This window comes from Sceloporus undulatus, chromosome 8, assembly GCF_019175285.1.
Source record: "Sceloporus undulatus isolate JIND9_A2432 ecotype Alabama chromosome 8, SceUnd_v1.1, whole genome shotgun sequence".
Lineage (NCBI taxonomy): Eukaryota > Metazoa > Chordata > Lepidosauria > Squamata > Phrynosomatidae > Sceloporus > Sceloporus undulatus.
Genome location: NC_056529.1, coordinates 39,516,059 through 39,526,664, shown reverse-complemented (window position 1 = coordinate 39,526,664; position 10,606 = coordinate 39,516,059). Strand labels below are relative to the sequence as shown.

The 10,606-nt window shown below is 42.1% G+C and overlaps 1 protein-coding gene across 1 annotated transcript; it reads left to right on the top strand.

Annotated features, from left to right (window-relative positions):
• Nucleotides 1-508: 508 nt before the first annotated feature.
• MSRB1 (methionine sulfoxide reductase B1) lies at nt 509-8,005 on the top strand. The gene is made up of 4 exons (XM_042438354.1): nt 509-635; nt 2,530-2,672; nt 3,538-3,652; nt 4,075-8,005. The coding sequence occupies exons 1-4, from the start codon at nt 581-583 to the stop codon at nt 4,101-4,103; spliced, it is 342 nt and encodes a 113-aa protein (XP_042294288.1). The 5' UTR covers nt 509-580; the 3' UTR covers nt 4,104-8,005.
• Nucleotides 8,006-10,606: the final 2,601 nt, after the last annotated feature.

Genomic DNA, 10,606 nt, shown 5'->3' with positions numbered 1-10,606 from the left:
GCAAAATTAATGCTGTTTTAGCAGCCATGGCACCATCCTATGGAATCCTGGGATTTGTGGTTTGTTGTGGCACCAGAGCTCTCTGACAGAGAGGGATAAATATGTCACAAAACTACACATCCCAGAATTCCCTAGCATTGAGCCAAGGCACCGAAAACTGTAGGGCATGAAAGAAAAGTGTAGGACATAACCAAATGAAAGCTAAAAACACTTGATATCAATATAAATTCAGGTTTCTTAGGCATGCTCAAAATGGAGGACAGTTTGGAATTCCTCCTGGAGGGAAGATTGAGATGTAGGGCGTGTCCTGGAAAAGGAGGACGCCTGGTCATCCTGAGCCAATGCTGGACAGCTCCTGGAGTTCGGACTGAAACCCAAAGCGGGTCCCAGACTGTTCCTTCTGGCGCTGCGCTGGGCTTCCCAGGTTGTCCGGCAGCGCCTCCTGGCGGCGTCCTCGCTGGAACTGCAACGCGGAGGCGGCGGAGGCGGAGACCAGCGGTGGGTCGGTTGTATAAGGGCAAGAGCAGCAGGAGGAGCAGCCGGACTTGCGCCACTGACTAGTCCGGCTCCAGCCCCCGCCATGGCCTTCTGCCTCTTCTCCGGAGGAGAGGCTTTCCAGAGCCACTTCGAGCCCGGTAAGAGGAGATGGAGCCCAGCCCAGAGCTGCTGTGCATGGGGAGGGGGGAGCAAGGGCTCTAGTATATCTCTTTGCAGGAGATCCACTTGCTTAGGATGTTGGGGGAGGCAGCTGCTGGGTGCCTGCTTTCCCCCCCCCCCCCTTGTATAGACAAGGATCCTATATAGGATCAATATCTGTATTGGTAAGATCTGTAAGCAGTCCTATGGGAGGGGTGTATCTGTGCCTGTATAGCCTATACAGAACCAGTATCTGAACTGGTAGAATATAGAGGATCAGTATCTGGATTGGCAGAATCTGTAGGCTATCCTACAGAGAACGGTTATGAATGAATGAATGGAATTTTATTTCTATACCGCTATTCCTTGCAGATCACAGCAGTTTACAACATCTCCATCAAAGACAATATAACAACCCATATCCCAACAATACAAAAACCCACCCATAGCAATTAAAAACAATACAGAATGATCTAAAAAACATTCCATACAATCATTCACAATCTAAAACCAATTAACTGACGCCTGTGGATATATGGAGACCCCATTAATTTCCTAGAGTTTTGTTAGGCAAGGAATACTCAGATGGGATAGAGGACCTTAAATGGAATCAATATCTGGATGGGTGGGATATAGAGGATCAATAGCTGGATTGGTGGGGAATAAATGATCAGTATCTGTATTGGTAGGGTCTGTAGGCTATCCTAAGGGGATGTGTCTTCAAGTCCTCTGGCAATTTATGGCAACCCCATTAATTTCCTAGGCTATCTGCACTTGTAAGATATATAGGATTAATATCTGGATTGATAGGAACTGTAGGGTATCCTATTCTATGTAGCTGTGCCTTCAAGTCGCCTGTTGTTTTATGGCAACCCCATGAATTTCCTAGGATTTCCTTAGGCAAGGAAGCCTCAGATGAGATACAGGAGCCTATAGAGGATCAATATCTGGATGGATAGGAGCTGTAGGCTATCCTATGGGATATGCGTATGTGCCTTCAAGAGGCCTGTCAGTTTATGTCAACCCATTGATTTTCACAGGGTCTTCTTAGGCCAGGAATCCTCAGGGGTGGTTTTGCCAGTTCCTTCCTCTGAAATATTGTGTGGTCTTTGTTGGTGGTCTCCCATCCAAGGACCATCTAGCGCTGACCCTACTTAGCCCCTATTATCATAGGGGATCTGGTGCCTTGGAGGTGTTTAGACACTTTCAGATGGGATAGAAGAGCCTATGTAGGATTAATATCTGTACTGAGAGGAGATTTCCAGGGAAGGTCCATCCACTCCCTTTATGAGTGGGGCTGTGTGCGAATCTTCCTGGACCCCTCGTGATTTAGAAATAACAGGCACCTTCCTCTAACAGGAAAGCAGAGTCCAAAACCTGCAAAGGGAGGAAAGACGGATTTTGCAACCTAGGCTGTTCACTTTTACTTTCTCTTTTATTCTGTCATTTCTCTACATCCGCAAGGGAACTGTAGTGGTTCATTCACCCAAAGTCTCCCGCTTTGGAGAAAGGTGGCAGCCCAGTTTTGAAAAGTAACTCTTTGGGGGATTCTGAGAACAAATCTTGCCAAGAAAACCCCAAGCCTTAGAGTTGCCATAAGCCGGAGGCGGCTTGGAGACACACAGCAACAACAACGAACCCATGTTTGGGGGATGTTTTTAAATCTGTTCTTGTTTGAATAATTTGTGAGCTGCCTTGGGTCTCAACACTAGGGAAAAGATGGGAGAGAAAGAGATATTATCAGCAACAGCAGCAGCAGTGGCATGCTTGCTGTCCATCTGTGGTCAGTCGGTAAATGTCCAGAGTCATGAATGGCCAGTTGAACTGCATATAGTATATTGAAGCTGTCCATGATCTTACACTGTTCTCCTTCCCCTTACATTTTCCTTGCAGGAATATACGTTTGCTCCAAGTGCGGCTTTGAGCTGTTCTCCAGCAAATCCAAATATGCTCACTCCTCTCCCTGGCCAGCTTTTACCGAAACCATCCATGAAGACAGCATCTCCAAGTACTTAGAGCGCCCAAATGCTTTCAAAGTAAGTGCAGAGGGGGCCTCTTTGGAATGAATTGGATCTAATGTTTTATTTTTTAAAAGTCCGTTTCTGCTGTGGAGGAGACAAGTGAACCACTAAACCTCAATATTTGGTGCTGAAAGGCTTCCAGGATTTAATTTCCAGCTAGTTTGAGGCCAAGCACTTCTCTGTTCAGAATTCTTTCTCAAACAACAGTTTAATCTAGAACCGCCATTCTTATTTCACACACTTTTTGCAGGGAATTCAAAATCAATCTTGTCACCATCCTTTTGCATTCTAATATTTTCCTTTTCCCTTTTTAAAGACCTCATTTGTTTTAGCCTCTCTTATAAGTTTGTCTGGAATAGACTTATCTGGAGCAACTGTGCTTTTAATTAGAAGCTTCCACCTTTGCATCAAAATTCAAAGAATGAGAAGAAATCCATAACTGAAGTCATGGCATAATTAAAGGGGAAAAGAGACAACCAGTTTAAAGGGGGATTCATTGGAAAAACTGTGGCACATTAAATAGGAAGCAATTGGACCCAGGATGCAGAACTTTTGGGCTGCCGGATATTTTGGGTTGCAACTTCCACAATCACTTGACATTGACTACATTAGGTAGGATAAATGGGAGATGTAGTCTAAAACATCTGGAGGGTGAAAGACTCCCCTTTCTGGAATTAGATACAGAAGCTGCAAATGGGAAGCTTCTAATTAAAGATGCAGAAGCTCTTGGGAGAATGAAATTTACTTCTGAATATATGTGTGTGTGTGTGTGTGTGTGTGTGTTATAGATCAGCATTGCTAAAAGGTCCTAGTGCAGAAGCAACAATTGTGCAAGAGATTTCAGAAGATGCTCTCTCACCGTTGTGCACTTTCCTTCTAGGTCTTGTGCGGCAAATGTGGCAACGGTTTGGGTCACGAATTCATCAACGATGGCCCCCAAAAGGGTCAGTCTCGCTTCTGAATATTCAGCAGCTCTCTCAAATTTGTCCCAAAAGGTGAGTCGAAATCAGGCTTTCTTTTTCTCTGACTTGCAAAAATTCTCTTCTGGTTAGATGCCATCATGTTTTGAAACAGAGCAGATGATTTTGAGACATGGCAATTCTAGGCAATTCTGCAAGCCCAAGTTGGCACTTGAGTGGAAGATGGGATGTAATTTCACGTTTGGCAAGTTTCTTTGCATGAGCTGCCATAAAAGGTGTCTCATACAGAATAAAATCCTTTTATGAGGAAACTGGACACCAGCCTGACTTTTTGTTTATTGTTGTTGTGTGTCCTCAAGTTGTTTCCGACTTATGGCAGCCCTCAGGCAGACCTATCATGGGGTTTTCTTGGCAGAGTTTCCTAGATAAGTTATTCCTAGATATCATTTCAAATTGGCCGCTGTAGGATTTGACTCTCCTCTCTTTCTCTTTTCCAGACAAAGTTGAGAAGAACTTGAGGAAATAAACTGGAGTGACTCCTGTTTTCCCCATGTGGCTTCTAGGGACCCATCCAACAACCAACCAACCAACCAACCAACCCATGGAGACACTTTGACATGGTCTATCTTCACTTGGTGGAAGGCTTTTTCTTCCCATCCCCTCTATTTTTAAAAAAACCAGGCTGGATATGAAATGAATCCACTTTCTCACATGTTTCAGTTCCCAACAGATGGGAAATGCCATTTGCGCTGCAGAAACCTTGTCAGTCTCTTTCTTGCGTGCCTTCCATTTTGACATTTATCTTGCAACAGTTCTGAGCTCTGGGTCTTCTTTTCACCAGCTGAACTCTTCTTATTCCCGCAGCTTACTGAGGTCTGGATATTTACTTTGCTTTTAAAACAAGAGTCCAATGCAAAATCCTAGAAGGCTTGGCTCAAAGCAGGGCATGACCCAGAGTCTCTTTGCTGAGACCAAGGTGGATCCAAGGTATATTGCAGAATCCATAAACATCCCTAGTTGTGACCCCAGAGAGATATACTGTACTGTACCATCAACCCCAGTTTAGCAACTTTACTGGAGGATGATTTCAAGGCAGAAGCAAGAGATAATGTGAGCCAGCACCGCAGAGTCCAGCCCTCCTGGATGCACAGCTTGCAATTCTGCCAACATGGAAGTTCAGGTTTTTTCTGTCTCTGCAAGCTTAGGTTGGGCCTTTGAGCCCTCCAGTTGTTGACCCATTTTTGATGGTTATCGCAAGGGCAAAACGGTTATCCAAAAGGTGCTCCCTAGCACTGTTTGCAGTGTTACAGACAACCACAGTCCAGTGGTTGTGTCCCAGGATCCTCCCTGATGCTGGGTGAAGTCTACACTGGAGAAATAATGCTGTTTCACACCACTTTAACTACCATGGCTCCATCCTACTGAATCCTGGGATTTGTCATTTTGTGAGGCACCAGCCTTCTTGGGCAGAGAAGGCCAAAGACCATTGTAAAAAACTAAACATCCCGGACGTAACAATTCTATAGGATGGCGCTACAGTGCTTAAGGTGGTGTTAAACTGCATTATTTCTGCAATGTATATGCACCTGATGTCTAGACTGTCATTTCCAGGATCTGGTCCTAGAATGCTCCCAAAATGCTCTTGTGTTGCTTGATCTGCATTCCTCAGAAATTCCCCTCTTATGCCGCAAGAAGCTCTTGTCCACCAATGGCTTGCTACTGACCAACGCTAGTGTTAACCTCTGGCTTATTCAGGAGCAGCTCTTGTGGCATCTGAAACCATTATTTGGACCTCAGTGATTACGGTTGGGCCCTCTTTCCCCTATCCATCCCATTGCTGTGGGGCGTTTTTGGTGTAGCATCACTGGATGAATTGCCCCTGCATAAACCCTTCTAGGAGAGCAGAGGTGAGGAAAGTTGATGTGAGCTACGCAGAAAATGCTCTGGTGTAATTAATATGGGGATTGCCACTCTCTTGTTCCGCCAGAACTCTTGTGCCTTTATCGCTGCCACAATCCTTTTCCCGCTTCGTTTCTGCCGGGAAGCTCTTGAAGGCACATGAACTCTCTCAGGTAATCAACAGCTGGCAACCTAAACTGCATCTGCACTGCCGAAATAATCCAGTTTGGATTATAATTCCCATACTTCCATTGCATTGAGCCTTGGCAGTTAAAGGGATGTCAGCCTGGATTATTTCTACTTTGCGGATGCAGCCCAAGTTGTCCTTTGATTTTACATAAACTAGAAATGATTTCTATTTCGCCTTTCGGTTGAGAAACAAATGAATTAGGCATCATCCTGATGTCAGCTTCTACCATTTGGGTCACCGTTCAGATCCCATTTGCATGTTAGTTACAAGCGGAGGTAACGATGGACCAACAAATCATGCTTCTGCTTAGCTGGTTTTCAAGTTGTGATGTGCTGAAGGGCGGACTTGTGTAGATCTCACAGCTGTCTGCATTTTGGATGAGACCCAAAAGTCCCCACTTTAAGCACCAAGAAAATGCTGAATCAAATGTATATGTTCTGACTTGCTCTTTTAAAGGCTCAGTGTGTTACGAAACATGCAAATGGGTAGCAAAGTCCTCTAGCTACTCAGGAGGTCAGGTTGTAGTCTATTGCAGCACATAGCATATTGCACAGGCTTTATGAACAAAATAATAACAAGAAAACAACATAACCTCTCCATGCTCTAAGGGCTGATGCATCGGAGCTACTTGAACCTGTTCCTTTGCTTTGCGTCACAATGATCCTTCTTTCCTGGACATGGTAGGACTTCTTGTAAAATCTGGGGCCTCTTTCATTGGCCTTGCAGCTGTTGACTGAATGCTTTTATTGGCCATTAGATGTCTACCTAGGGCTAGGCCAATGGTCCTTCATTTTTGGTCTTCCACTTGGCCTTTCAGCTGTTAACTGAATGGTTTTATTGGTCATTAAACTTTTATGTAGGTTAATGGTCCTCCACTTTTGGTCTTCCACTTGGCTTTTCAGCTGTTTACTGAATGGTGTCATTGGCCATTAAACATCTACCTAGGTCAATAGTCCTCCACTTTTGGTCTTCCACTTGTTTGGGACTTTAACTCCCATGATGCCTTGCCACTGGCCATGCTGGCTAGACCTTCTGGAAGGTAATGTCCAAAACATCTGGGAGACCAAAGACTGAGAACTATTGACCAAGGTTTGGACCATCTTTGGACTGGGGGTGAAGAAGGTATTTCTTGAGAGCTGAAAGCTGCTGGACAAGAGGGTGATGTTCACACACATCTGGTGTGGTACCTGTTCTAATAATGTTCACTAACCTTTGGTCCTCCAGATGTTTTCGACTTCAAAGAAGCAGTATCTCCTTCTGCCTGATGCTCTAGATTTCTGCAGTTTGGGCAAGAAAGCATCCTGGCTTGTGACTTTCAGTTCTGCAGCCAAGAAGGTGTTGTCTGCCTGGTTAAGGAGAGACAGAGGAGGCTGTTAATTGTTTTGAAGAAAATTAAAATTGTTTTAGGACTTTTTTTGTCCTTTCGTTGCCTCGGCCAGACAGATTGTGCAGACTGTCTATGAGGCAGGTTGGTGAATGAAATCCTGCAAAACCTGTTTCGGCAGAAGCAATAATGGGATGAACCCAGAGTTAGGAAAACTTTTATTTCTTTCTTTTACACCTCCCAGAATCCTTCTTTCTGGCTTGCGGTGTTTTATTGGGGAGTTGTAGTCCCAAAAGTCACCTCTGAGCTTTGGATGAAGGCACACACCTTGACATCTTATCCCTGTTTCAAGCTTCGTCTCTCAGAAAAGAATGACCTGGGGCCTTTTCACAATACAGAATTATACCACTATGATTCTGCTTCAATTGCTATGGTTCCAGTCTAGGACATCTTGGAATATGTAGTATTTGTGTGCGTAATATTTAGAATTCAAAACTGGAAAGTTCTGTTTCCTCCTAATATTACAAACCCCAGGATTCAGGATGCATCTATGGGAGTTAAAGTGGAATCAAAGTGCTATAATTCTGCAGCATGGAAGGATTTCTGGCCCTTTTCGCCTCTAGTCCAGATTCACATCTTAATAGCTTTCAAGAAAATTCTTGGATTTGCACTAAAAGAAGAAAAGCATTTTGTCCCAGCTGCAAAAAAGGTCAAAGTCCAGGAAGGCATTTTGTCTACAGTTTCTGTTAATTTTTTTCAAGGAATATCCCTTTTTAACTGAATTCTTTTCTCTCTTTTGTGTGCTGAGACTCATAAGCAGCCATATACTTTTTGGTTGATCTGCTCTCAGGGAACATTTGGTGAACATAACTCTCCCTTGTAGGGTATATTTGTGATGTTATAAAGAAGTACTCAACTCTGAATGTCAATGTTCCAGCTCAGCATTTGGGCTTGGCTGCTTGTACTACGCCTGTGTGTACATACAGATCACAATAATAAATCGTTTCCTTGCAAACGGTGTGTGTTTTGTGCCATCTGTGATCACTGTTACTTGATATTATTTTAATTTGTTGTCTTTTATTGAATGTTATTGAATGTTAACATGTACTAATATGTATTACATCTAATTATTTTTGTAGAATGTATGCCATAAGCAGGTTTAGCTATTTTAATGGATTGTATGTACAGTGCTGTGTAAATTTACAGTGCTATATAAATAAAGCTTAATAGTAATAATAATAACAACATCAACAAGAACAAGAGAATCATAAAATTTTAGCGCTGGAAGGGTCATCTTCTCCAAACCCCTGCCATGCAGGAATACACAACTAAATCACTTGGAAGATGTCCTTCCAACCTCTGTTTAAAAACTTCCGAAGACGGACAATCTGCCCCCCTTTCAGGCAATTTATTCCGACACTAAACAAATTTGCAGATGACACCAAATTAGGAGGAGTAGCTAATACTCCAGAGGACAGGATCAAGATTCAAAATGACCTGAACAGTCTAGAAAGCTATTTCTAAAACATTTCATCCTGACATTTAAGGGGAATCTCTTTTCTTGCCAATTGAATCCATTAGGTCGTGTTTAAGGCTGCTGAAACAAAGCAATTTGACGTCACTTTTAACTTTTGTGGCTCCATGCGATGGAAAAACCTTGGGATTTGTAGTTTGCCCCAGAGCTCTCTGGCAGGGAAGGCTAAATATCTCCCCAGCATAGAGCCATGGCAGTTAAAGCGGTGTCAAACTGCATTAATTCTGCAGTGCAGATGCAGCCTTGGGCTTTCACAGCAGGGATGGGGAGAGTGTGGTCCTTAGGCTGTTTTTAACTACATTAATCCTTGCAGAAATTTCTAAGAGCAGCCGTTCAACTCTTAAAAGGTCACACTGCCCCCCCCCCATTCTTTTGCAATTTAATGTTAAAAAGATCCCAGAAGTGGACATCTGGCCACTTGCTGATGCTTTTATTATTATTATTATTAACCTTTATTTATAAAGCGCTGTAAATTTACACAGCGCTGTACATATAATCTTTTTAATTAGACAGTTCCCTGCCCTCAGGCTTTCTGTTGGTGCCTAGGGCCTCCCCAAATTGGATCGGCTGAAGGTGCAATCCCTGATGTACAAAAGAATGCAATGGAGAGAAATCCTATGGGTTGAAGTCCTTGGCAGGAGTTGGGGGGCAATATTGGACCACACAGTCCCTTCTCTGGAGCACGCATTGCCCTGTCGATGGGCTGCCAATGTAGGCTACTAGTATACACTATAATGTGTAGGCTATTAGTATAAGACGCGGCTACTCCTGACCCTGACTTGTCCCCAAGTCCGACTCCTTCTTTGCAATTAAGAAGTGACTTGTGCTTTGGCTCTAATTGGATTTTGCTCTTAAACTCAATCCCACTTTAACCTTTCTGTGACTCAAGGTCTTCTCTCAGGAGAGTTTCCTCCATTTTCCATTGCATTCTCCATTGAATTAGGCAAGGCCTTGCTAATCCAGTGTTTTAATTCATAAAAAGAGAGGAAGAACCATATGTGGATCGACGGCCCCCAAATTAATTCGTTTTTGGCATGAAGTTCTCGATCAGATTGCTTTAATTACTAAACAAACAAAAGAAAATCAACTTCTGCCCAGCTCTATTGTTACTTTCAAGCTATACTGTGGGAAATAAACATTTAAGACACAGAATGCTGATTGCTTATTATTGCTGATTATTATTGATAATAGAATATAATATTTTAATATTAGTATAATATAATATGTAAGCATATATTATAATATTAGCAATAGCAGCTTCATTTATATACTGCTTCATACATTGTAAGCTAATTGCCCCCAACAAGCTGGGTGCATTTATTATTAATAATGTTATTATATTATATTATAATATATAGGTATATATTATATTATTAGCAATAGCAATAGCAGCTTCGTTTATATATCACTTCATATTACACTAAGCTGGGAACTCTTATTAATACTAATATTATCATATAATATCATATATGAATATAATATGGTATAATACAATATATGAGTATATATTATAATATTAGCAATAGCAATAGCAGCTTCGTTTATATATTGCTTCATACTGCACTAAACTGGGTACTCTTATTATTAATACTAATATTATCATATATCCAGTATTAATATAATATAATATAATATAATATAATATAATATATTATTACAATGTTAGTGATAGCAATAGCAGCATCATTTATACACGGCTTCATAAGGCACTAAGCAGTCTCTATAATATCATATCATATATCAATATAATATAATGTAATGTATGAGTACATAGGATAATAATAGCAAGAGCAAGAGCAGCTTCATTTATATACCTCTCCATCCTGCCCTATGCAGCCTCCAGAATATTATACTACATCATATCATATGATATGGTATTATATTAGTGTCTTATATAATATATGATATTACATCGTATGATATTGTATTACATTAGAGGCCCTCAAGGGCTGCACAGCAGTTTTGATGGGAGAGAGTCAGCTCTTGTGATTGACAGCTGCCTTTCTCTTGGGAAGAAGCCTCCTGGAGGAAACCCGGAAGCTCCCTCTCCAAGGGAGAGGCGCGTCGCTCTACATTTCTTAT